Raw genomic sequence first — 27,378 nt, forward strand, 5'->3', positions numbered from 1 at the left:
CATCTCCCACACAGAGCTCGTTGTCTGGAGATGTCTGAGAAACCTGATACATTGTCACCTTTATGGATCCGCCAGACGAGTTCATGAAGCCATGCATTTAGCTGATAAGCTCATGTGTAGGTGGACTTTTCTGTCACACCAGATGCTTCCCAAACAACCACACAGAGACTTATTAACTATAAATAATGAGCTGATAGCTTAGGCTTGTCTCCAGCCAGCTCTATACAACTTAAATCAACCCATTTCTAGTAACCTATGTGCCGTCCCAAGGCTCATTTACCTCATCTGTGAACTTCCCAGGTTGCTTCCTCTGCGCCTGCCTTACAACCTCTCCATCTCCACCCTTCTTCCCATCATTCTCTCTGCCCCCAAATCCTATCTCGTTATAGGCCAATCAGCGTTTTATTAACAATAAGAGCAACACCTATTTACAGTGTACAGAGATTGTTCCACAGCATTTCCCTCTTTTTGTCTACTTAAAAAGGAAGGTTTTAACCTTAATATAGTAAAATTATACACACACACCAAAGACAGTTATCAAGTAAGAATTAGTTACAATATTCAGTCCATTTGTATTTGGCAAAATAAGAGAAATATTCTACTTTTTATCTTATCTTGAACTTGCCTTGTTTAAAAAAAAAAAGTATTGCCTTGTGGCAGAGTGTAGATAAAAAATATGGATTAATTTAAGTTATAAAAGCTAGCTAAACACAAGCCTGAGCTATTGGCTGATATAATCAATAATAAGTCTAAAATGGATAGATTATTGAATCGACTTTATCCTAAAAAAACAACTGCTAATCTCAAAATGTTTTACATTGGTACGAATTTTGGTTAATTAATACAAATTTAAAGTCATTTTTGTTATATTATATGTATGTTTCTACTCTTGTTTGGGGTATTGTGTTTATGCAACTCATTTAAAAATGTAATGCATAATTTAAAAACAGGTTACTCATCTCCAGTAATCAAATCTATAGTTATCAATACTAATCAAACTTGTAGTCATATTAGGTATGTTTTCAAGGCTAAACAGATATATTTAGATAGATATATATGGTCTTCAAACACTTCAAAGACCTACAAAATATGGCATTTAAAGTATTTAATAACCTAAAGTTTTTCATGACAGTGAGACATGTCTGCTCCTGACAGCACCAATCTGCTTCAAAAAATGATGATGGGCATTGAAGAACCTCTGTATGGAGTTTGCTTTCTTTATGGCAAAAGCTAATCATTTGGGCAAAGAAACTGCCCTTGCCTTGATTGCTGACAGTTACTGTTCAAACTGAACCAGAAGAATGTTTAAAAAAAAAAAAAAGTGACTGTAAAACTTTGCCAAAACAAGGTAGGACAATTGTTCAAAATTCCCTGCTTCTCAAAAACATCTGTCAGATATACTACGCCTGTAGGCAAAAGACAGATGCCCCAACATTACAAAAGAACTTTAAATGACTGTTTAGGTAGCCAGATGTCCTTATTGCTACATAACATTACACCGTTCTGGTTTTTTTTTTTTTTTTTTTTTTTTTGAGTTAAAGACTAAATAATCAGACTTATTGTTTTCCTTAGTTATAATAAAAGGTAAATTAGGTGTAAAACTTTACACTCACAAAGATAAGAAAGCTGACCGGCCTATAGCGAGGCAGAATATCATTAGGAGCTGAAGAATGAAGCTAAGGGAATGCTGGGAAGGAGGAGGAGGAGTTGCCAGCCAGACTCAGAAGCAGCAAACTCTCAAATGCCTCTACAGATCTGAGAGTATGGCATTTAACAAAAGAGCTTCTAACACAGAGACATGCCAGCTTCCACAGCACCCAATAGCTACTCCAAGAAAATGCATGGTTTCAAAACACCTTCTGCCTCCAGGCTTTGCCTTTGGGTTTGGCAAAGCCACTCACAGCAAAAAGTGGCCTTCCACCTCTTTAGCTTCCTGGATGCTTCACCCAGGGAATCAATCCATCTTCTCATCCCGCCAAGACAGGGAGACTAAATCTTCCCCCCACATGAAAAATCTTTGGACCTTCTTATATTCAACAGCTAATGGCAAGCACTGCTTCTAAGACTGGTGTTCTCCAAGGACTAGGAGAAAGTGCCTGCATAGCTAAAAAGCTACCTCATATCTCCTCATTTATCCCTCTCAGATCTGTCTAATGGTATTTGATAACTAAATGTACTGGCAGCTCATTACTTTATTTGTTAAGCTTCCTGCTAAAATACAGACAGGTGTGCCTCTTTAGCGGGCTTCAAAGTCCAGGACTTAACAGGTTTCAGGAGTACCCTAAAAGTAATAGCCTTTTGCTGTGACAGATACCTACAGGTTCCTGAAAAAAAGTTCTACTGTTGCATCAAAAATCAGGTCTAGCAAAAAAACTAACAGTCTCCAGAGCCTATTTTAACCCCAACCAGTTTCAAGCACATTTTACAGGTCATTTCTGCTGTCTGGGCCAAGACAAAGCGCTCTCCAGACAATGCTAACACCTGCACCAGTTCCTGGGACTCCATCATTGGTACCAACTCTCCTGGATCAAGGACACCTGCCAACTATAAAATCTGGTTGCATCTGATACACCTGAGCCTCACCTGCACAACCAGGGCACTTCTGACAGTTAATGACTTCCCATGGCTAGCTCCATTTATAGGGCCAATAAAAACAGTATTTTTTTCTCCTAGCCACTTGCCTTCTCATCACCCTCAAAAAGCAGCTGCCTGAGGACTCCAGGATGACAGTAAACTGCATGCCACACCAGCCACAACTCTTGCTGAACGTGAGCTCACCAACTCCCAGCTCTCCCCTCCCCCATGTCGCCCCATGCCCACAGGAAATAGCCGGACTTGAGCCAATGGCCCTTTATCCAAAAAGGCCTAAAATGTTGGTCCTAAGCATCACCTCAGATCTCTGTTACCCTTATAGAAGAGTCTGGAATGTAATACCGGGCTGGGAAGCCTCCTTCCCCTGGAAAGCCTGCCAAGTGCTGACCCCTCCCACAGGCTATTTACGCTGCCATTCAGAAAGGGAACACCAGATAATCTGCTCTAATTGGAATAATCTGCGTTGGCAGTGAGACTCTTAGGAATATTCCTAACAGGTAGCACGGGCCTGCCCACATCCCAGCTATTTGGGAGGTGGAGCTGGATGGGTTGCTTGAACCAAGAATTTGAGGTAACACTGTGAGAGAAAAAAATACACTATGAGAGCTTGTTTTAATAATTTCCTAATGAGAAAAACCAGAAGGAATCTTTCATATCCATCAAGGAGAATGAAGGAGCGCGTTTTCCCAGTAACCCCTGCAGGTTTTCAGTGCCAATACTAAGAGTCTGCTTTGTGTCTTTCATATAACCTTTTTCATGTTGGAAGAAAATGATCATTGATTTTTCAGCACTCTGGCTGAGGAAGGAAGTTCAAGTTCAAGGGTAGCCTGGACTAAGCTAGACTGACTGTCTCAAAAGAACAAAAACAAGCAACCCAAATAGATGCATAAATGTACACACACATTTATATCAATAATGCATATTTTTTTATTTTCCAACCAATTATAATAATTCCTGACATTACACTCACTTGGATAAAATCACAGCTATGGGCGGTCTATAAAGCCACAGCTAGAGCTCACAAAATTAACATTGCTGGCAGTGATGGTCATGTCTATAATCCCAGAAGCTAGGAGGCTGAGGCAAGTTCACTGGTTCCAGGCTAGCTCCGGTACAGTGTGATATGCCAGTTCCAAAACCAAGTACCCAAATCAAGGGCTTTATCTCTGGGTGCCATATTCAAAGACAGGCGGACTATTCTTAAGCTCTTCACACAAAACAAAATCAGAATACAGGAAGCAGACCAAAATCACAGCAGCCTTCAAGCCAGGTGTGGTGGCACACACCAGTAATGGCAGCACTCAAGAGGCAGAGGCAGGTGGAGCTCTGTGATCTCAAGGCTAGGCTGGTTTACACTGCGAGACCCTGTTTCCACTCTGCTTACAGCCCTGCTCTGCCTTCTGCCATACTCTAGGGACTCTCAACCTTGGCTTCGTGAAGAAAGGTTTTCTCGACATCATCTGTAAACAGCAACAGTATTCCTGTCTTTTAGGACACAGCTACTGCTTAGTACACACTGCAGTTATGGACTAAGATACTCAGCAGCTGATGAACTCACCTCTGTAATAAAACAGGCAAAGGTCAGAAAGCACAAACCAGCGTTTCTTCCACAGCTTCATGCCGGTACTGTCCTGCATTAAACAACAGATTGAAGATACTTCTGATATACATTTTGATATGCATGTAACACAACCTAATTAAAAGGCCTATCAAAAAGTTCTGATCTGTTACTTGCATTGCCAGGTAACTCTAGCATGTTTCAAAAGGCCAGAAAGAATATTTCTACCACAGAGAAAGGATGGATATTTGAGAATGCAGACATGCTGCCCTTGATTTGATCACAATGCTTATATGTATGAAAGTCACATGGTCCTTCATAAATAAATAAAATTTTTATATTCTGACTAAGGAAAAATTTCAGGGACTTGTATTATGTTAATTAAGATGGTCGTAAGCTGACTGTTCTCTGAAGAGTGGTGCTGTCGTATGAAAAAGAGTAGGCCGACACCACCTGGAACTCACTCTTCTGAACACATGAGCTTGTGAGGCGAGAATAAGGGAGGCATGAAATGGTGTACAGACTCACTCTGCTAACCAGGTTTAATAAACATGTTAATCGTCAACAAGAAGCAAAAACATGTGCATTGAAATTATTTGAAGGGCCAGGTGATGGTGGCGCACGCCTTTAATCCCAGCACTTGGGAGGCAGAGGAGGCGGATCTCTGTGAGTTCGAGACCAGCCTGGTCTACAGAGCTAGTTCCAGGACAGGCTCCAAAGTCACAGAGAAACCCTGTCTCGAAAAACCAAAAAATAAATAAATAAATAAAATAAAAAAAAATGATTTGAAGGGTAAGATGATTAAAATGAACAAGAATGAAAAACCTTAGTAGATAAATTTAGTGAGTAAATATTCTTCCATCTATGGTTAGGTTTTGCTCATTCTGCAAGAGACTGCGTCCCTTTAGCTAATGCTAAGTGATCTACTTCATAAAACTACCAGCTTCAAATGAGATCACATTCTTAATGAAAAGTACTTTCCCACACTCAATAAGAACGCTGGGAACACTGGATGCCCTCAAAATGCTAGACAACAGTTTAGATGCCTGCATTGATACTTCTTAATATATTTCTTGCTAATCTAACAGTGATCTTAAAATGATAGAGATAAAATATGGGTAGAAAAAAAAAAACATCCTAAATATAAAATGTTATCTTTAAAATGGAGGAGGAATCAGAAGCCCAGGGGACATGCTTGTCCTTTGGATCTTTCTTTGGGTCAGACAGGGGAGCCACAAAAAATTTAAAGTCACATATCCACTGCTAAACATTCACACTAGTAACACTGTGCCATAAGGTCCAACCGTGGGAATGAGAACAAGATCTGCAGCTGTCTTACTGAGGGGCCATTGGCCGCCAGTGGGTCTAACGGTGTCAAGCTACTTAAATATCTGCGGGTTACAGGCAGCAGGTAAGATGAACATGGAGTCCCTCTTACAAACTCGATATGCAGAGATGCTTGAGCATGGACTTCAGGTTGGTTCTCGGGGAAGCAGCCTCTCAGGAGTACTGTACAGCGAATGTGCTATGTGTTTGAATGAGTAAATGTTATTAGGGCCACCAGAAGTCAATCACTGACTATAAAGAAATGGATCTTCAAGATCACTAAGCCACTGATGTAATTAAAAAAACTTTTCTTTGAGTTTGGAATTGAGCCCAATGTGGCCTTGAACTTGTTTGCCTTGCCGGTGCCTTCCGAATACTGGGATTACAGGCATGGGCTGCGAGCCTAGTTTAAGGTGCTTTTAGATTCAGTGGCCATGGGATAACCAAATGTTTCGGGTACTCTAATGAGACATTTAAACATCTATGAGATGTGCCAATGACCAGGTCAGGTAACTCGTATGACTGCCCGGGATAAGAGAGAGTGAAAGGCAGGTAACAGATTTCATGCTGGGTGTCATCTCAGTTACTGGTAGTCACTGTCTGAAACCCACAGGAAACACAGCTTCAAAACAGTAAAAACGAATCCCTCATTTATAAAAACCCTTAGTCACCAGCTTCCCAGACAGTAGCACTTTAACCCTATCCGAGAGAAGATAAGTACCTGCTTATACAGCCAGCCGCGCCTCACCACAGGGGCGTTAGGATTCCTTTTAATTGAATTGGACCTTTTTCCAAAATTATGAACCTTTTTGGAAGTCCGTGACGTCTAAACAGGAGAAAGCAGGGCAGAACATATAGTATTAAGGGTTGGAGCTTTAAGGTTTTCTCTACTTTTATAATTTTCATCTTTTTCCAGATTTCTCTGATATTTGGAGGAAAAAATTATAATTCTACTTTTGCAGGCTTATTTCAAGTATAAGAACGGTACACAAAGAAATTTAATTTCTAGGTTACGACATTAATTTTGCCCTTAAAAGTTTAGTTGATTCAAAATTTAATAATTTGAAATATTTCTTATGATACAGAAAAATGAATTTCAAAAAACAGTTAAATATGAAATACAGATGGTAAATTTATACTTACAAAAATAAAGAATATATAAAAGTTTAGTTGATTGAACAGAAGGCCCATTTCACATTGTTTACAAAATTACTGAATATCTCCACTCAGTAGGTACAAGATATGCAGGCCTCTAAAATTTTGTTAATCTATATTTGAAGCTATTTTTTATGCCATTACTACTATTATAATTAGTACCATGCAATAATAAAAATGTAATTATCATTCTCTAATTCCAATTTTAAGTCTACAATGAGTAGTAGCAACAGCTACAAACCAATACTTCTAACAAATTAACACTAAGCAGATTCACTTACTCTGCCCACAGGGCTCATGGGATGCACAGCATAGTCTGAAGCCATGGTGTAATTGGAAGCTTCATTTATCATACTTATGGGTCGCTCCTTCTTTTCTTCAGATGTCATGGCCGCAACAGTCCTGAAAAGACACCCATGCTGCAGCCTGCTGTCCCTGTAAAGAGCGCCAAAGCAAGGCCTCCCCAAGTTATAAAGGCGGCCTGCTTTTCAATAGTAGTTACCGTAAAGTTATACTTCACGCTATCACCACTTTAAACCAACACTTCTACTTCTAGCTCATCATAAATTAGAACTATATCTAAATAAGCATTAGTGCAGATAGTCTTGGTCATCCAATTGAAAAATTAAAAAAAAAATCAATGCAAGGGTTTGAGCCATGTGATTGGCACACACAAGGCTGGTCTCAATTCCATGCATCTGCACGTGCACACATACAAATTACAATGTTAACGATTCTGATGTTATAAATAACTAATAGCTGAGCAGTTTTATGGTATATAATGTAGGAAATGGTGGGGGAGATGTGTCCAAAAAAAAAAAAAAAAAGTCGATAGAGACCAAGTTTGCAGATTTCTTTACCTGGCATCCCGAGCTCCAGAACTGAGAGCCAGAATTTAAGTTCTCAAGAAAGAGCTTCTAAAATTACATTCCTCAGAAAAAAAGTGAGATCATGTTTCTCAATAGTAAACAGCTTACACTGATATATCTGACTGCATATGTCCAGATAAAGAAAGCTGTTAACTGCGCTGGGTCATACGTGTATCATATATGGGTCACAGCAATCCCACGGAACCCCACTCCAAGGACAGCATGCCATGATACTCTTCACTTACTGGTCGTTCACAACAAAGATACAGTTATCCTGGGATGGCTGTCCTGTGACTGGATGCTTGCAGGTCACTTTCCTTTCATTGTGGCTGAAAGAATAAAAGAAAAAATGAATTATGTGGGATACTTCTATAATCATAAACATTGCTCTAATAGTTTACAGCAAAGCACCTACATTAAAACTCTGACACTGAGCAAACACAGGCTTACTGCGGTGTGCCGCGGTGAGTGCAGAGCACAGACACAGCACCACCAAGTCTGAGACCTCAATACTTCATAAACAAAGTGCTGCTGACCAGGCCAGCTACCATCGTGTCTTATATTTCTCAGATGAGCCACAAACACAAAGAATGAGCATCCGTCAGTCTCCTTTAATTCGGGCCCAAGTTTGGCACATTTCAGAGAGCAAACACCGCAGGGGCATCAGTGCACTATGCTCTCATAAAGCTAAGAATAAAGCATATGTTTAAATCAACTTATTCTTTAACAGCTTTACATATGTATATATTACATTCTGGTCACACGCACCAGCGTCACCCTCCCTTACACCCTTCTGTGTTAATATACAGAATTCTTTAATGGGTGCCCACTTGGCCTTGTGAGAGGGAATTGGTCTCCAGCTATGGCTCTTGAACATTGTCTTTGGTACAAAGCAGGGGTAACCAATCCAGATTGCAGAGAGGCAGAGAAGATAAAGATTCCTCTCCTCGGTTCTACCAAATGTGTCTCCTGCTTCTCTGCAAACCACATGTTCATACTGTATTTGCCATTCTTTCCCACAGCTCACCAGGTTTGCTTTGGTCTTGATTTTACTTCCAAAGGCTCAAAATCAGACCAAGAATATCCTTGGTTCTACTGTAATATGTGTCTGGCAATGTCATCCAAGGAGCTTCATACATTAGAGAATGAACTGAGCACAGCACAAATCTTGTGTTTGCTTACACACACTTTGTTTCTAAATATGTGGAAAAACACTTTTTTAGTGTGTGGAAAACCCCTATGAATGCAGAAAACTGCATCTAGCAGACACAGCCACCAAAACTGATAAGACAAACATCTGCACGCACGCAATACCCACCAGTTACTTCTAGTTCATGGGGTATTTAGGAAACACACCATACCTAATGATACAACTTCATGTTTCGTTCTAGACAATCACTCTGACACCTACCAGTAACTCATATGCTGAAGCCCACCCAACAATGCCCACTTCCTCAAGCAAACTGTATTCTCTTTCAAAGGCAAAACTATTATAGCAGTCTCTGCCTTTCCTAACGTAGAAGACTGGATTGTCAGCTCCATGAGATTTCACCCTTATTCCTGTGTCACTATTGCTTTTAACCCATTTTCTCCACAAACTCTGGACTTGTCACAGCCTGACTGTGTGTGTGTACACGTGTGCGTGCATGGACATGAGTATGCATGTAGGACTTCTAGCGTCTTGCTCTATTGCTTTTGACTTTACTATGTAGACACAGTCTCTCTGAACCAGAAGCCTGCTCTTAGGCTGGCTGGCTGCCCTGCAATCTCTTGGAATCTGTCTTTCTCTGCCTCCCAAAGTTGGGGTTATCGGCATGCTATGCCACACCCAGAATTTGTGTGTGCCATGCTATGGGAACTCGGGTCCTCATGCACACAGAACAAATGCTTTCAGCACCCAGCCTTTTTCTCAGACTCCATACATTTAGATTCTGGGCTGCTGCTGAAGCTCGGGAGTGGAACATATGCTTAGCATGTTCCAAGCTTTCGGCTTGAGCTGGAGGTACCACTCAAAAACAAAACTAAACTTGTCAAGAGATTTGGTACTCTCCATGAATGAAAAGAGAAAGAGGAAAAGATATATTTTTTCTGTTTTTTTTCTTTAATGTAAATTTGTGTTTCTAAGAGAAGTCTTGCAAAAGGGGATAAAACTCAGGTCTTGACTCACAATTGCAAAAGAAGGACACAGAACACTTCTGTGACAACCCCTGCCCCACCTCACTCTACCCATGCCCCTCAAAAGTAAGAGACTAGACAGAAACTCTTAAATTTTGACAAAGATGCTGAAGTATAGCTTTCCACAGTTGATAGTTTCTGATGAGGGACTCAGTTTTCTTTAAGGGGCTGGCCACTGGGAGTTTGACCATGTTCCATTGAGTATATATGGGCAACACAAATTGAACTTCCCTCTTCTCTCTCTCCCTCTCTCTTTTGTGTGTGTGGGAGTCATAAGGTGGGGAGGGAAAGGCCTGGGAGGACTGGGAGCGGGGTGTGATGAGGTGCTATGTGAAATTACCAACCAACCAGCAAAAGCCTTACACTAAAAAAAAAAAAAAAAAGAGAGAGACTTGAAAAAAAAAACACACTTATAGCCAGGGAACTAGTGAGTTCCCTCATCTTGAAATTCACTGCAGCAAGGTTGGAAAGCTGCACTTAAAGACGACAATGGCAGGTGCTTCCTACTCTCCTCTTTCCCTCTAGAACATCTCTATTTGTAGAACAAGATCGGGGTGGAAGGGTGGGAGGGTGGTCATGGGCGGCAGCGTGCGTGCGTGCGTGTGTCTATTTAATAGAAGACATCTTCTGCATGCTGGGAACTGTCACTGGAATCTGCTGGGTGTAGGTGGAGTCTACAGTATGCTAAAAATGTTATCATGTGCAGGAGAGTGGTCCACATCAAAGCAGCCCTGAAAGGCCCCTGTGCCTAGGGAGGGAAGCCTGCCTTGCACCACCACAGCCTTTGATAGTGAGCTCCACTAAGTGGGAAGCATTTCTTCACTATCCTGCATTTCTCTAGACACAACAGAATAACATGGACATTCCTATAAGAAAATCATATACTTCAGTTATAAACTCTAATAAAATTATAAAATGAGATAAAGTTTTTTCTCCTAATAACTGCATGCTGAATTTCTTGTTTCCTTTTTCTTTCTCTCAGTTTTTCACGACATGGTTTCTTTGTGTAACTATCCTAGGTGTCCTAGAACTCATTCTGAAGACCAACCAGGCTGGCCTTAAACTCCGAGATCTGCCTCCTTTGTTTCCCAAGTGCTGGAAATAAAGGTGTGCACCACCACTGCTCAGCAAATTTCTAGTTTCTAAAATGATACAAGCCAGAATTACTGAAAGAACACTCTCACCCTTCAGACCACTGACAAATGAAAATCCTTGTTCTAAAGCCTGTTAGCAAGTGAGGGCCACACAGCACAGTATAGAAACCAACCAAGAGGAGCAGATATAAACGCTACACAAGTTAGTACATAATGACTTCTTTGAATCAAGTATGTATGGGTTAAGACCATTTCCCAAATTAAAAGACAGAATTTTACAGGAGGGGTGTCTAGCCTGCATGAGGTCCCGAGGTTCAATCCCCAGGACTTCATCCTTATTGTTTACCTTGTCCTTTTTACGTGGGTACCATATTAGGCTCAAACTGACTACAGTGTCCCTGTACCATGTATACAGACCGTAACAGTCCAGAGTGCAGTTTTTCTTGGCATTCACTTTTCGGGTTAGGCAATGCGCCACAGCCTTTCTTCTCTAGAGTTCTGTCAGGCAAATAGAGCAAAGTCCATGCCTAACTCAGCAGCAGCAGCAGCAGCAGCAGCAGCAGCAGCAATAACGGCACTGTCATAAGCCCACACAGTCCAATCAAGCCTAATGGCTAATCCGTAACCCATACGGAGAAAATCAAATCAACGAGACTACACTGTGGTATCTCGGGAGGAGAAGCCAAGTGCAAGCCTTTCTTGGACACAGCAGCTTTCCGTGTGGGGTAAAGACAAGACTCCCGCTAGCAGACTGTAACTACTGCACGCTCTCTGAGGGAAGAAAAGGCAAGCTGGCCAGTTCCATCCTTTGGGAAGCTTTGGGAAGGTCAGAAAGATGATTTAATCACAACAAAAGATTTCTTGATGCTGTGCCTATGGTCTCAAAAATGTTTTAATATTTTGGCCAATAACTATATTCTGGCTCTTCTTAGTACTCTAAGTTCCCTGTAGAATCATTTGCTTTTGTTGTCTTGAGAAAAACAATTTATTTCACAGTGTGCTAGTCTGATTCTGTGACTATAACAAACTATCTCAGATTGTTAATTAAGAGAAAACATTGGTGATTCAACTAATTAACTGACTGCTTCCAATGCTTAGAGCCTTTCAGGCAGGACATTCATGGTGAGAACCCTGCTGAGCAAGCTCTACTCCCCGGGCTGCAGGGCCCAGCAGGGTCCCTTTGTGGAAGCATGCTCTCAATGACCTAAGGACCTCCTGAAAGGTCCTACCTCCCACTGCCTCCCAATAGGGCGACTCTAGGAACCAAGCCTAAATGGGCCTCTGAGGGACACCCAGCATCCAAACTACAGTATGTGGCTAACCTCAGTGACTGCAGCAGATAGTGAAACCACGGCTACTACGCTGCCAATAACAGCTAATGTGATCTTTGTAATGATAGACTATAAGCTTTTTGGGCGGTAGTGTTTTAATGTAACTGGCAACAAAGCTGGAAATACAACCATTAAGAAAAAAAAAAAGTTCATGTTTTAGAAAACTGCCCCAAAGATCTTGTTGGTCTCGTTAAGCTAAGATGTGAGTCCACATGATCTATGAATCATCTCAAGCGAGAGAGAAAGGATTTGATTTAGTGAAAGCAAAACAGGACTGCACGGTGAGGCTTGGCAGCTGCAGCCTGCTAACTCTTCTGGCAACCACTAGCAAAGCCAGCATCGCGTTGCTCCGAGAGCCTGACCCACAGGTCACCACATACCTGCGACTGTGAGAGCAGGAGGCAGAGGCCTGGGGAACCGTGGAAGCCGCTGTGCTCCTCCCAGGAAGGGCAGAAGCCTGCAGCCAGCAGCCCAGACGTGTGCGTGCAGCCCATTTTGTACACACGTCTATGTGGCAGAAAGAGCACCAGAGCCCATATGCTGTTCAAGTTTAGTTGACAGCTCAAGGCTGTTACACAAGACACCACAAGGCAGTTACATTCTCTGGCTTGCTCTGAAGTTAGAGAGATGTTTATCAGTAGAACTCATACCACCATCACTGACAATCAAACGTGATTAGCTTTAAAACCATGCCTGTAGCAGCTAGTTAGTTATTAAATTCATGAATTCAACACTGGCTCAAGACAATGTTTATATTATTAAGTGGAAAATTCACTAATGCTTTATATAGCAAGCTATTTATTTTCATTAACAAACAGGAGGGAAATATTATTTTGAAATCTGTCCACCACAATCACTGTTTTACCAACTTATTTACAGACTAAAAATAAGCTGGCATAAGACACTGGGCCTACAATTAAACTCAAAATTTTAGGAACAGAACAGAAAAGAAAGAAACACCCTGACTTTCTTGAAAAATCCAATTCTTTGGCCTGGCTTATGTGGGAAAGCAACCACACAGTTAGCAAAGTGAAGTATGTAACTGTTTAGAAACACACGAAGCAAATCCTCATTTCCTCTCCCCACAGCAGTTCCAAAGGCCACTAGCCTTTAATTCAGCTCTAAGCTTCCAGACAGGCGCTTAGCCTCAGGGATTCATTTACCTGCCATGCAGACCTCCTTGGGGGTTAACCCTTTATTTCCCACTCTTCTCCCCACATTTAGGAAACAGATCACCTCTGACATCTTGGGAGAGAGGAGGGAGACCAAGTGTGTGAGAACCTCACTCGGCTCTTTCCCAGCAGGGCACAGCGGTCACTGGTGGCAGCTCTCACGGTGACAGCACTGCTGTCTTGCTGTACTGGGGACCTGCGCTTGACAGTCCTCAGAGTCCCTCTGAAGTGGGGTCGTGAGTTACACTGCACAGGCTGACCCACCCGCCGCGTCCACCCTCAGACGGCCACATCCTTTCTACAGCTTCCCCTGCCCTGTGGTCCTGCCCTCACCGTCTGCTGCAATGGCACCCAGGGCAGGCAGCAGCACAATTTGCTCACAAGTCGGTCCCTTCCCCCGGGGATTTGCTAGGGTTCCTCCAGGCCCTGCCGCCAGCCTCACCACAGCAGCACGTCAGTCTGAAGCTATCACGAAACCTCCAATTCCCATCTAATTTAAACTCAATGCCTTCCCGTCTTGCTATGCTCTCAAGCTTTGTAGCCATTTTGTTCTCTTAGTCAGCTGTTCCAATGAAAATCATCAGCACAGCAGATGTAGAAACGTTACGTCACATTCTCCTATCAGAGGTGCCACACCGCACACATGCCACCAAGGCATGCGTCACACCAACAGGAACTGAAAATCTGGTTCGGCCTAACCCAGGAAAGGGGCTTAAAGCTGGGTGGGAAAACGTGAGCCGGCTGCAAGGAGCCAAGCAGAAGGCTGAAAGTCTCCTTACAGACTAGAACAGCAGTGCAGAACCCGAGAGCACACACCCCAGGGAGAGTATAAACTGCCCCCTGAAAAAGCTCTTAAAAATAAAAATAGCATTTACATTACATATACCTATAAAAAGAAACACTTGCAATAGATTTTAAATAATTCTGAGGTAACTCAAGAATAATTCAATTAGCACTATGCTAGTTAAAGACAAAATGTTCCTGTCACATTCACCTGAGCGTCACGACAGCGTTATAACTCGGACCACTTGGTAAATTAAAGGCAAAAAAAAAGACTAAAATAATTCCAACCCATCCCTTTACCCATAGACAATTGGTTATGAGTGCAACTTAGGATGTCTACCCTTACACCCCAGACAGAGTTTCTCTGGGTAGGCCTGGCTGTCCTCGAACTCAGAGATCTGTCTGCTTCTGCCTCCCCAGTGCTGGGATTAAAGCTGTGTGTTATTACTATCTGGCTAGGATGCTTGTCTTAATGAAAAGAATAGCTAGCATTGTACGGTCAAGATAGAAATATGAATTTAAGATATGCATAAAAATTTATGATGGCCAGGTTATAGTGACGTACCCTTTAACTCTGGCACTCAGGAGGCAGAGGCAGGCGGATCTCTGTGAGTTCGAGGCCAGCGTGGTCTACAAGAGCTAGTTCCAGGACAGGCTCCAAAGCTACAGAGAAACTCTGTCTTGAAAAACCAGAAAAAAACAAAATCAAAACCAAACAAAAAAACCAAAAACAAAAACAGGGTAATTGTTTGCCAAGTATAAAAAACTGAAGCCATGGTGTTTCTGGTAATGGGTAGAACTCATCCCCTGAGAGAAGACAGCCTACACCACCTCAGGCACTGGTGCACTGCAGCTGTGCATCCTGGGAAAGTGGGCGGTGCTGGTGCTGGAGTCAGGGGCTGCACATACACAGAGCAGCTTATCTACTTCTTAAGTTTCCATTGCAAATTACCAAATGCATTTCTGTGTCTGTTACAAACACATTGTTTTTCTGATCCTGAGACATTTTAGAAAGCTATTTAATCTACATCAATGTAACTACTTCTTCATGTAAAATGTGCACCAAAGAAAAATAACAACATATAATTGGAAGAATAGAGTGTCCGGTAGCATCAAGTCATATTAATGAGTACGCCTTACCAAATCGTGGCTGAACTAGAATGTGCTAGAAGAATTGGTTGCTAAAGACAAATACAACCGGGTGTTTCCTTGGTTTAAAAGATTATGGCTACCTGCATCATCTGTAACATGAAATAAAATGACACAGACAACTACAGTTTACTGGACAAGGAATACGGCCTATGCTTAGAAGTTATTGTTGACCTAGAGTGGAAAAGCTCATACAAAGCCACACAGCAGAATAAAAATGATTACGGGGTATATTACAGTGGTTTAAAGGACTATTTAAAAAATGGCAAAGAAATTTGTACAAAAAGTATTGTCACAAAACTTAGAACCTCAACTAGAAACATACAACAATATTCCATTTGTCATTTAAAAGCAAGAGTGTGGCATTTAAAAGTATATAACCTATAATTTCATGAATTCAGACAACTCTACCACTCCCTAATGAATGCTAATTAGTAATAGTCCTTAGTAACATCAATTAAATAGACATTTACTGTACCACTGGGAAGGAAGCAAACAGCAAACTAGAGAAAAACCAAGTTCAAGCCTTAGTTCTTAGGCTGTCACTCTAGACACGAACCCACCTCTACCCTACACACTAACCACACAGTTTAATCTAGACACGAACCCACCTCTACCCTACACACTAACCACACAGTTTAATCTAGACACGAACCCACCTCTACCCTACACACTAACCACACAGTTTAATCTAGACACGAACCCACCTCTACCCTACACACTAACCACACAGTTTAATCTAGACACGAACCCACCTCTACCCTACACACTAACCACACAGTTTAATCTAGACACGGAACCCACCTCTACCCTACACACTAACCACACAGTTTAATCTAGACACGAACCCACCTCTACCCTACACACTAACCACACAGTTTAATCTAGACACGGAACCCACCTCTACCCTACACACTAACCACATAGTCTAAAGCACCCCAACTGTTTTGTTGGGAAGGAAGCATTCTTAAGAGTCAAACTTGAGAGCCAAGTAAACCATACAATTCAAATAGAAAAACGTTAATGATTTAATTTACTAGTCTTTTTTAAATATTTTATTTTTAAATTTCATGTGCATGGTTTTTGTCGGCAAATATTTAAGTGTACCGTGTACATGCAGTTCCTGAGGAGGTCAAAAAGGGGAGTTGCACACCTTGGAACTGGAGTTATAGATGGCTGTGAGGTGCCATGTAGATGTGGATAACTGAACCTGCGTCCCCCAGAAGAGCAGCAGGTGCTCTCAACCACTGAGCCAACTCTCCAGCGTCTTAACTTACTTATTTTTCACTTCACAGTGTTTACTTATTTTTAGAAAACTACACGATCTGTATTGAAACAATTTTCTCATGAGCATAAGTCAAATAATGCCCATGTGAAACAAGATCAACTTCCTTTCGAAAGGATGCATCATTCTTTGTACTGCAAATGCTTTTCATCCATTCAAGTGAGCCCTGCAACACAGCCTCAAACGCAAGCAAACACATAAGAACAAAAAGTAACAGAGCTATAGACAAAATATGGGCAGCAGAGTAAAGTTTACCCAGACTTACGGTCCAGTTTAGTCACCAATCAATTGCCGCAGGGTGCCCAGGGCAAGAGCTGAGTGAGGCCCACTTCCTCTCAGAGATGAGTAGAGTGGGGACAACCATCCACGAGGGCAGAAGTGTGGGCCCTGAGTCTGGAGACACTGACTCCTACAAGGCTAGGTCTGAGGGTCAGGCTTGGACCTTTGCAGTAAGATGGGATCTCTCGAATACAGAGATTCTTTTCTCTCTTAACTTGCTTCGTAACTTTAGTTATTCATGCTGACATGTGTTCAAGCATCTATTATGCCCAATGTTTTGTTCTGCTTACCACAAGAGAACGAAATATAGAGTGGAAGCCTGAAAAGGGCTGAGACAGCCATCTGAGTTACCACAGCAGCGTCTTTCCAAGTATAACTGCCTTCTACTATAGAGCCAGGGAATCTTACAGGTCCACAGCGAGTCATCTCCCTACAGCTATGCTTACCATCCTTCTGTCAGATTTAATTTCCTGTTCATTCAAAAAGAAGTTACAGCAGACCCTTCTCACTTGAACTTTGGTGGCAGCCAGTGACCTCTGATGTCATAATGCCTCAAAACCGTCTTTGTCTGAGCTGTGTGTGCCTCATCTGTTCCGAGGCACCATACCATGGCAACACACTGCTTTGGTTTAAAACAGAGACTTAAAAACCCGTTCAAATATTTTAGGTGAATTCATGATAAATTTTTAAAGGGACTAGAAATACCCATGACTTTTCCATACACAGCGCTTCTTAAATTTTCTAGCTTTGGGCTAAGTCCTAGGTAGAAGCTGAAAACTCAGCAACTTCAGGGAAAAACTGTGAATCAACGCTGTCAAGTTCAATAAAACGAACATGAAGCCCCATTTCTATGCTTCCAAATATGTAAGTAAAATACGCTACACTGCAAGTCGTAAGGTGGCAACCTAGTCCTTAAATTTGAAATCTTACATAATGCCAAAAATAATTATTCATATAAAAACACATATAATAAATCATTCCTATTTGTTATATAAAATTGAGACAAAAATACTTATTAGGAATTATTGCCCTTTCCTCATATAAATCTTCTATTCTTAAGTTGGAATCAAAACTGCCGCTGAACCTTCATAAAAAGCTTAATGCCATAAAAGTCACTAGGAAGACTTAAAAGCTCCAATATGCACAACATAAACAATGTATCCATAAAGCAAAGCAAAGAAATTGTAGTAAAAGAGCCTTTCAAAAATGAAAGGAGGCTCAGACAATATAACTTTCTTATACCACGCTTTCCAATGAAATACATTTATATTGTAATTCAAAGAAATTTGAATTGGTATTTCAAGTAAGAGTAAATTCTTAAAGTCACATTTGTTGGCCTCAACAACTTATGTTCCTAAAACTTCTTCCAGTAGAAAAAAAACCACTGTTTCTAATATAAAATTTTCTGCTAGCATTTTGTTCTTAAAGTTTAGGTTAGTAAGGATTCCTACTTTGAATCACATCACAGAAACAGCCCCAGATTAGAGAAACAAAGGAAATTTGAACTAAGTGTTAATTTAAGCTACACTGAAAATTTTAAACATTATTCATCAGTATTGTCTATATTTTCCAAAAGAATATTTGAAGAATTATTTATCTAATTCTGAGGTGGGTGTACCCAACTTCTCATCTAAGTAGGTTAAAAAATTAAGGTAAACTGATTTGTTTAAAAAAAAAAAATCTTGGCCTTAAAGTAAATCATGTCTATGATATATTAACATAGCTGGAAGTTAAGGACAAACAAAGAGGAAGGCATTTCTGACACTGATTTCTTAAAATGGCCAAATCATGTGCAAACAGGATAAACATATTCACATGACTCTAACAGTTTATAAGTATTAGGATATGCAAACCCTCTGCGTTGGGTACCTGCGTGGCACCGGGTGCAGAGTGATCATTACAGACCAGTCACTTTCAGCACGGTGAAGCTAGCAGCAAGAAGGACAGTCACTCACCTCCTTCAAGACACTCAGTACAGGCACAGAGGACGGACGGGGATGGAAACAGACTCAACTCCTTTGTCTCTGAGCGGCTCTCAGTGAGTCCTGTGAGACCAAACACCAAGGAAATGCACTGTGGCTTTCAGGCTGGCCTGCCCTGAAGTCTGACACCACACTGACGTCACACTCTAGCCTGTCATTGCAGCCGCAAATTAAAGCAGTTTCTCCAGGAAGAATGTGTTATGATTAAGCTTGCCTTCTAGCCAAAAAATAAAATATGACTTCAATTTCCTTAAATGTGGAATAGAAAATGGGGTAAAATACCAAGGTATACGATTACAGATAGCTTTCAAAGGGAATGCTTAGTGAGAAATTTAAAATAAACGCTCTAAATAATTGGGCATTTTCTGCTTGTAAGCACACTAAAAGGTTTGATTTTTTTTTTTTTCTTTTCGAAACAGGGTTTCTCTCTGTAGCCCTGGGTGTCCTAGAACTCACTCTGTAGACTAGGCTGGCCTCAAACTCAGAGATCCACCTGCCTCTGCCTCCTGAGTGTTGGGATTAAAGTCTCCCCAACCCCATTATACTATTTCAAAATTCAACACATGAAAGACAGAAAGAGAACTGAAGTTCCTGTCTTCCGCCCTGCAGAGACGACAGCAGCTGCTCGGATTCACTACTATGTCTAGCACCTCACCGACCCACGCGGGCCTCACCCCATAGTTCAAGTGGCTTCTGTTCTTACCTTAGTTTTACTGAAAAAAACTGAGGCACAACTGAGGCTGAGTCATGCTGCTAATAAAACCTGGAACTGTTGAGTGTCTGCCCAGGCATTTTGTTAATGATCAAAAGACAGTCTGCTGAAATACACCTCGAGACCGAAGGTTGTGTACACAGTAGGTTACTGCAACAGAGCGTTCTCACAAAGGTCCCATGTCCCTAACTTTCATTTGCTACTTAGTTAACCCTGGGCACAAACAGGCACCTATGTTCAATTGCTAGCTATAAGTAAGTAAATAAAAAAAAAAGTCACTGTGTATCTTCCTGCATTTTTGTGTGTTTAACTACACAGGATAATTCCTAAATGCAGAAAGAATATCAGAGAGTGTGTACAGCTTTAGGTCTACACTGTCCTCTTTAAAGACTTATACATGCACTCCAGCACACCCCATTTCTTCGTTCCCTGTATCCTGGCTCAGACCGAACACTGACGATCACTCTTCTTCACACACCTGACAGAGGGAATGCGCCGTGCCGCTCCACGGTTCTGTCTGCGGATGTGCGGTCCTGCAGGAAGTGGTCCACCCTAATTAGTGGTCAAGGGCAACCACCCTGGAGTCTGGTGCCCGACAGGTCACCTAGCTTCAGCTTTCTGGTAAGGAAAACAATTCTAACAATCTAATCCTATGGGTTTTCTGTGAGAGTGACAAAAATCATATAAAGCCACCTAGTCAAAAGCCGACTCATTTAATGGCTGACCGCATTTCTTCTACAGCTCATGTCTCTTTCACAAGATGGTAACTTACATGAGAAGGGCAAACTACTTTACCAAACGTACTGCAAATACCTTGTTAGAATGTTAATAGTATAATACTTTTAAAATATGTTAATTGGGGCTATCTTAAAATCAAATTTAACGCAGTCTAAAGCACCCCCTCTCTGAAACTGCTGTAACAAAAATGAAAACCAAAGGACAAAACTGCTTCATTACACAGTCTGGAATGTGAGAAGGCAGGCCAACAGCTCGCTGAAGCCGCAAGGTTGTACATATGGCTCATAATCTCCCCCTTTTTTTAGGTTAAGATTTTGTTAATTTCAATTCTGATCAACTTAAGACTTTTTACACTAAGAAAGAAAACAATCCCAGTCTTAGAAAATAAAGAAGTCGCCGGGCGATGGTGGCGCACGCCTTTAATCCCAGCACTCGGGAGGCAGAGGCAGGCTGATCTCTGTGAGTTCGAGACCAGCCTGGTCTACAGAGCTAGTTCCAGGACAGGCTCCAAAGCCACAGAGAAACCCTGTCTCGAAAAAAAAAAAAAAGAAAGAAAGAAAGAAAGAAAGAAAGAAAGAAAGAAAGAAAGGAAGAAAGAAAATAAAGAAGTCAATAAAACTACCTTCACAATCCAAAATGCAAAGGAAGAGTCCCTTTAAACAGCAGAAATCATTATCAACTGATAAAGAGAATGAGAGAGCTACAATATAGAAGGCTTATTATCTCCCACAGGAATTAGACTCTATTACCTAAAGAAGAGTTCCTTAGCAGGACAGTTCTGTAACAAAGCCTTCCCAACTCACTAAGTCAAACATAATGCTGCATATTCATATGCCAGCATCTAAGAAAGCCCAGATGAGAGGAGTGTGAGGCAGAGGCCAGCTGTAGCTACAGTGAGACCGACGGCTGAACTTAATTATCAAAATGATTCCACTGAGAGATGTCTAGGCCTGGCGATGCACAGCCCTGGGTAAATTCTGGAGGGCATTTCCTAAGGACTGACATGGGAAAGTGGGGGGTGAGGGGGTGGGAGAAAGATTCACCATGAATGTGGGTGGAGATTCTATGGATTTAACTAAGAAGAAGAGGAAGCCAGGGCACACGTGCAAGCTCTATTCTTCCCAAGTAAGTACGTGAGCACCGCTGACATTATCTGTGGACATCAGAGTTCAGCTTCCCAGCCTTCCTATGTGGACTCAGCAACCAGGTCTGTCCAGTGTGCAGGTAGCCATTATTGAGCTTCCTCGCTTTCTATTATGCAAGCCACTCAAATAAAACCCTTTGTACTGTTCTGTCTGCCTGTCTCTCTCACAGTTTTTTTTTTTTTTTTAGTTTTGATCCTCTACAAAACCTTGATTAATAATTATTTTGGTACCAGGAATGAGAATTCCTCAACTTCTGAAATATCCAAGGCACTTTTAACACTCTTGTGTAAACAGTTGGACTTGTCTTTAATGGTTTCCTTGCAACTTGAAATGAGCTACTTTTGGCCAAACTGCATGGCTCCCCATGCATTTCTTCCCTGCGTATAAGCTCCTGGTGCTCACTGTGAACTGGTTAAAAGCAGCTGGCACAAACATGGCATAGCCCGAATGTTACACTGTCTTGAAAGGTTCTTTATTCAGCTAATTAGCAAATCATTTTTCAGTTTAAATTCATTCAAGGCTTCAGGACACACATAAACTACCAACAGATTCTTTGCTGCAATGTAACATGACCGTTTCCAGTCCAATTTCCAATAGTCATTGATCCCTTCTAAACCTCAGAGAACAGTCTTTACTGTATGTCTCAATAGGTTCTAGTTTTCCAAACTCCTATCAGAATGGTCCTCAGCTCCGCTTACATCATTCTAGGGTGCTCTAGCCTACATTTCCAAACTCCTTCACATTCCTCTCACACGTCATTTCTCAAAACCTAATGCCCACGTTGTCAGGTTTAGTTACAGCAGTTCTATTCCCCAAATTTTTCTACCAGTTATTTTTGCCCTGTTCAGGCAGAGTCTCTGACAGAGGCAATGTCAGGGAGGGTTCACTTGTTTTCAGTTATGCGCATCCATCATGGCTGGGAAGGCATGCCCAAGTGGCCACTTCCTCACCAAGGGCTGGGTGTTAGTGGCTGATCACATCACAGCAGACCAAAAAGCTGAGAGAACGCTACACAGGAGCGAGGGGCTGAGTACAGTCTTCAAAGTTCACCTCCTAAAAGTTCCACAGCTTCCCCAACTAGCGCCACCATTCAAAGAGCTGGGTTCAATATGAACACTGGAGCACGTTTCAGATTAAAATCATGACAACCTATCCTGTTTTAAGGAAACAAACAATAAAAAAAAATACCAGCTACCCAGATGAGCAAAATAATGTACTAAAAAGAAGGTTTCCTATTATCCTAGCATATCTGATTTAGATGTAATCCATATGAAGGCAGAACTTAAAAAAAATGAAAACATGGCACAGTGTTTGCAGAATCACACAGAAGGATGGGTGGTGGTTCTACATAGCATTCCCTGAGGAAAAGGATAAAATGAAGCAACAGAGATCTGTTCGGAGTCTGCGAATTAGCAGGGACATTAAGAGTGACAAGCCAACCAAGCACTTGGTTTGTGAAGTCACCAAGCCTGTATGGTTTCTTTGGGCCCTTCTCCGACTTATTCACTGTTCACCACAGGAAAACCGTGGAGGAGCCATGGGAGAATAAGACAAGGTCCCTCTTCTCAAGGTCACGACAGGACAAACTGACAGTTTAGTAACAGAAAACAGACTGTAAACAAATCATTAAACATAACCCGATTTGCAGAGCCCAGAAGAGGAAAGGGCTCACTGCCGGGGGATATGTGGAAACCACTAACAATGTGACCGCTGACCTGACGATTGCAAGATGAAATCTGCTAGGGGTAGCTGTCTGGCAGCACACGCCAGCAAATAAATAAATAAATACCCTGAACTCCCCACCTGCAAAAGCTTCCCAATAGCAAACAAACTATTTACTTAAAAATATTATTAACAATAAGGCAATTCTCATGTGCCTTGTTCGGTTCTGTCCAGCTCATCTCAAATACCTGCGTTGAGAACATTTTCAGGAAGAAAGTGGAGAAAAGACTGACATCCCACTACACTGTTGGAGCTAATCAAGTTCAAATCAGTAGGGAATCCTAAACCACAACTAATCTCAATGTTCTTTTCATGTTTCTCTAAAGTACAGGGCAGAAGCCATGCCTCATAAAAACAGAGGGGACCAGTGCAGTGGCCGAGCAGGTTATTGCAATGTAAGCCTGGTGACATGAATTTAATTCCTGAAGCCCATGTTAGAAGGAGAATGAAGTCCCCAGAGGGGGCATGCACACCTCACCACACACAGTAAAAACAAAACATTTTTAAAAAGCAATGAGAAGGGTTAGAGTTGGCACTCGCTGTCCTAACAGAGGATCAGGGTTGGATTCCTAGCACCCACATGGTGACTTACAACCATCTGTAACTCCAGTTTCAGTGCAGCCAATCTCTCTGGCCACTGCGGGTACCAGGAACACACATGGTAAGATGATAATACATACACACAGTCAAGACACACATACATAGTAAATAACAGAAAGAAAGAGAAAGAAAGTTCAGTGAGTGTCTCCTAAGAACTTTGCACCAACACAGAAGTTTGGTCCAGCACACCTCCAGTACATCTGTGGGGTGACCAAGGGTCCAACCATTACTGTACCAACATAAGATATCTCAGCACACCTCAGCCATGTCTGGGAGATGACGCAAGGACCAGTTACAATACTGTAATTTTTCAGTCCTTATGTATTATTTCACTTCCCAGGGGTATTTAATGTTGAAAATGCCACGGTTACCCTTGACTTACTCGACCTATCAGGAGCCTCAACATTACTCTGCAAATCAGATTTATGTTTGACGACTTCAATCTGAAACCCAACTCCATTCATAATGTAGAGTCAATTTGTTCATAACTAATATTCAAATACAGGTCCTTGTAATGATGAAAGAATGACACCCTCAAGTCTTTTCTTCCAGTACCCAACACTACTGGGAAACAGGAAGTGGAAGATGTCATACTGGTTGGTCAGTGATTTTCATCTCCTAGGTCATTTACTCCAACCCTTCTGATGAGAAAAACACTAGAACGCACACAACCCTGTGGCACATGCCCACGGTCCCAGTTCCCAGGAGGCAGAGACTGCCTTAAAACACACGCACACAGAAAAAACAAAAAACAAACAAACAAACAAAAAAAAACAACCAAGAAAGAAGGGGGAGGGATTCCATTTACTATCCACAAAATATTCAAAGATGATTTGTGTTTCAAGCCAGTGTTCCTTTAGAGATAAAATCTCACAAAACAGCAAATGCCTGGAACAAGTAATTGGAAGAGATGAGTGATTTAGGAACCCAATTAGTCCATAAACACCTGCTTAGGAAGAAACCAATTATAAAGAAAAAGCCTTTCATACCATTAGACTCTTCCTCCTTAGGGAGTGGTGGTTATTAAAACATACTTGCTTACCAACAGGATTCAGACCCTTTGCATGTGAGAAAGCTATCTAGTACTTAGGTCATTAATAAGACCCTGATCTTCTGGCCAGTTGAGTAAGGGTATGATGTAAGACTTCAAAATTCTCTATTTCTTCTTCTAGTCTTTTCTAAGTTCTGCTTTTTGCATAAGTCACAACTAATTCAATTAGTTTATATTAGTACCTGACCAACTCACATTACTTAAGTCCTGTTGAAGTGCCATCTTCTCAGAGAGCTCCCGTGCACGCTGCTGCTCACTGAGGTTGCGCTGCATTAATGCAAGACCCAAGCACTATTTCAAAGTGCTTGCCCCAAGGGGTAGAATAAACTTTTCTGCAGGGAGAGTGCACTCCTGGACACTGAACTAACTCACTTACACAATCACATACAAGTGAGAGGTATGATCCAATGGCAGCAAACAAAGCAGAACAAAAGGTCGGTCATGGTGGCCACGCCTTTAACACCCCCCCCACCCCGCGCACTCTGGAGGCAAAGGCAGCAGAGCTCTGTGACTTGGGGACCAGGCTGGTCTGGACAGTGAGCTTCAGGCCAGTCAGTTACATACTGAGGCCCTGTCTCAAAACAAAAGGCAGCAAAGATGCATTAGAACTGGTCAGCATCCTCACTGTCAGCAGACATCTCAACTTCTGAACTAGAGAAGAAATGTGTGGTTGTGTCTGTATCAGTTCTGGAACCTTTTACACTTTCCCCTACTTGATAGGAAAAAAAAAAAAAGGACAGTGGTTAATCTTTAACTACATTTTCACTGCAATAAAAATTTAGAAAATTTCTGATGGCAGTATGTGCAAAATGAAGAATGAAGACACATGCAGGACAGAATACATATGGAGACTTGTGGCTGAGACAGAGCCTTGGGATGGAAGGGCCACTTTCAGCTCTACTGCTGACCCAAAGGTGCAAACGGGAGTCTAACAGCACGCTGTTTTTTTTTTTTTTTATAAAAAAGATTTTATTTTATTTATGTGTGTGCATGTGTGTATATAATGCCACATGCAAACAGTACCCAGAGAGAGACCAGAAGAGGGCATTAGCCTGGAGTGGAACCAAACCTGAGTCCTCTGGAAGAGGAGGAGCATGGTTCTTTCTATCTATCTATCTATCTATCTATCTATCTATCTATCTATCTATCTATCTATCTATCTACTATCTATCTATCTATCTATCTATCTATCTATCTATCTATCTATCTACCTACCTACCTACCTACCTACCTACCTATCTATCTATCTATCTATCTATCTATCTATCTATCTATCTATCTATCTATCTAATCTATCTCTTTGGTATCTCAAACCAAGTTTTATTAGGACATGAGCATTTTCTCTAAAACAAAGAAAAAAGAAAATGAAAATAATGCACTTCTTTGCTATCTACTTACTTAGGACACAAGGAACCCACTTTAGTTTTTACTTCTGGCCTCATTTCTGGAACTGAAATGAAATCTTTTGTTCTCATTTGAATACACTCCTTATCTCTTAACACTCTTCATCCGTACACAGTTCTTCTCATCTGTACACATCCATATGTTCACACTCCTCACCTGTACACACTCCTCATCTGTTCACACTCCTCATCTGTACACACTTCATCTCATCTGTTCACACTCCTCATCTGTACACACTTCTTCCCATCTGTTCACACTTTTCCCCATCTGTACACACTTCTTCTCATCTGTTCACACTCCTCATCTGTACACACTTCTTCTCATCTGTACACACTTCTCATCTGTCCACACTCCTTCTCATCTGTCCACACTCTTTCTCATCTGTACACACTTCTCATCTGTCCACACTCCTTCTCATCTGTCCACACTCTTTCTCATCTGTACACACTTCTCATCTGTACACATTTCTCATCTGTACACACTTCTCATCTGTTCACACTCCTTCTCATCTGTCCACACTCCTCATCTGTACACACTTCTCTTCTGTTCACATTCTCAGAATAAAATTGGAACCATTTCCAGCTGAAGAAAGTTGGAGGGCAGTGTGGGAAGAAAGGAAGAGAGGGAGGACTGAAGAAGGAAATACAGCAGGTTCACTCCAGAGGTCAGCAGGAACCACCACCTGGTTCCCTTTCCTACAGACCATATCAAGGCCAATGATGCAGACTATAAACTAGTTAACTCAAGGCGGTGCAGCTATACCACCTGGGCGTGTGGCTAACAGAAGTTAATGTGTCCCCCCCACACACTTTTTTTTTTTAAAGAAATGGCAACTTCATTCAAACAGCCAATGTAGATGCATTAACCAAGGAGATGATAAAATGGCAATTAAAAATTTGACTTTGTTTTTATGTAAATCTTTTTCAGAGAAAAAAAGCATCATTGGCAAGAGTATTCGCCACATTCTACAGTATACTTCACACAGCAAACAGAAAAGCACCTTTATAACGTCTGTCACCCAGTAAAACCAAACATTTCAATACTGCTTTTAAAAATGTGTGTGTGGCCGGGCAGTGGTGGCGCACACCTTTAATCCCAGCACTCGGGAGGCAGAGGCAGGCAGATCTCTGGGAGTTCGAGGCCAGCCTGGTCTACAAGAGCTAGTTCTGGGACAGGCACCAAAGCTACAGAGAAACCCTGTCTCGAAAAAACCAAAAAAAAAAAAAAAAAAAAAAAAGTATGTGTGTTCGTCTCCA

The 27,378-nt window shown here is 41.6% G+C and overlaps 1 protein-coding gene across 31 annotated transcripts in view; it reads right to left on the reverse strand.

The window, feature by feature from the left end:
* The window catches only part of Plekha5 (pleckstrin homology domain containing A5), a 164,287-nt gene that overhangs the window by 62,653 nt on the left and 74,256 nt on the right, over positions 1-27,378 (reverse strand). For 20 of the 31 annotated variants that reach the window (XR_009057990.1, XR_009057989.1, XM_057784212.1 and 17 more), the window contains 4 exons: positions 7,746-7,829; positions 6,913-7,066; positions 6,198-6,302; positions 4,151-4,223 (listed from right to left, as the gene is read on the reverse strand). Coding sequence is in view for 29 of the 31 variants with exons in the window: in XM_057784212.1 (XP_057640195.1) it covers positions 4,151-4,223; positions 6,198-6,302; positions 6,913-7,066; positions 7,746-7,829 (416 nt within the window). In the remaining 2 variants the exon portion in view is untranslated. The remainder of the gene's footprint in view (positions 1-4,150; positions 4,224-6,197; positions 6,303-6,912; positions 7,067-7,745; positions 7,830-27,378) is intronic. The other 11 variants (XM_057784307.1, XM_057784247.1, XM_057784204.1 and 8 more) reach the window with 1 other exon arrangement.

This window comes from Chionomys nivalis, chromosome 1, assembly GCF_950005125.1.
Source record: "Chionomys nivalis chromosome 1, mChiNiv1.1, whole genome shotgun sequence".
In the NCBI taxonomy this organism is placed as follows: Eukaryota; Metazoa; Chordata; class Mammalia; order Rodentia; family Cricetidae; genus Chionomys; species Chionomys nivalis.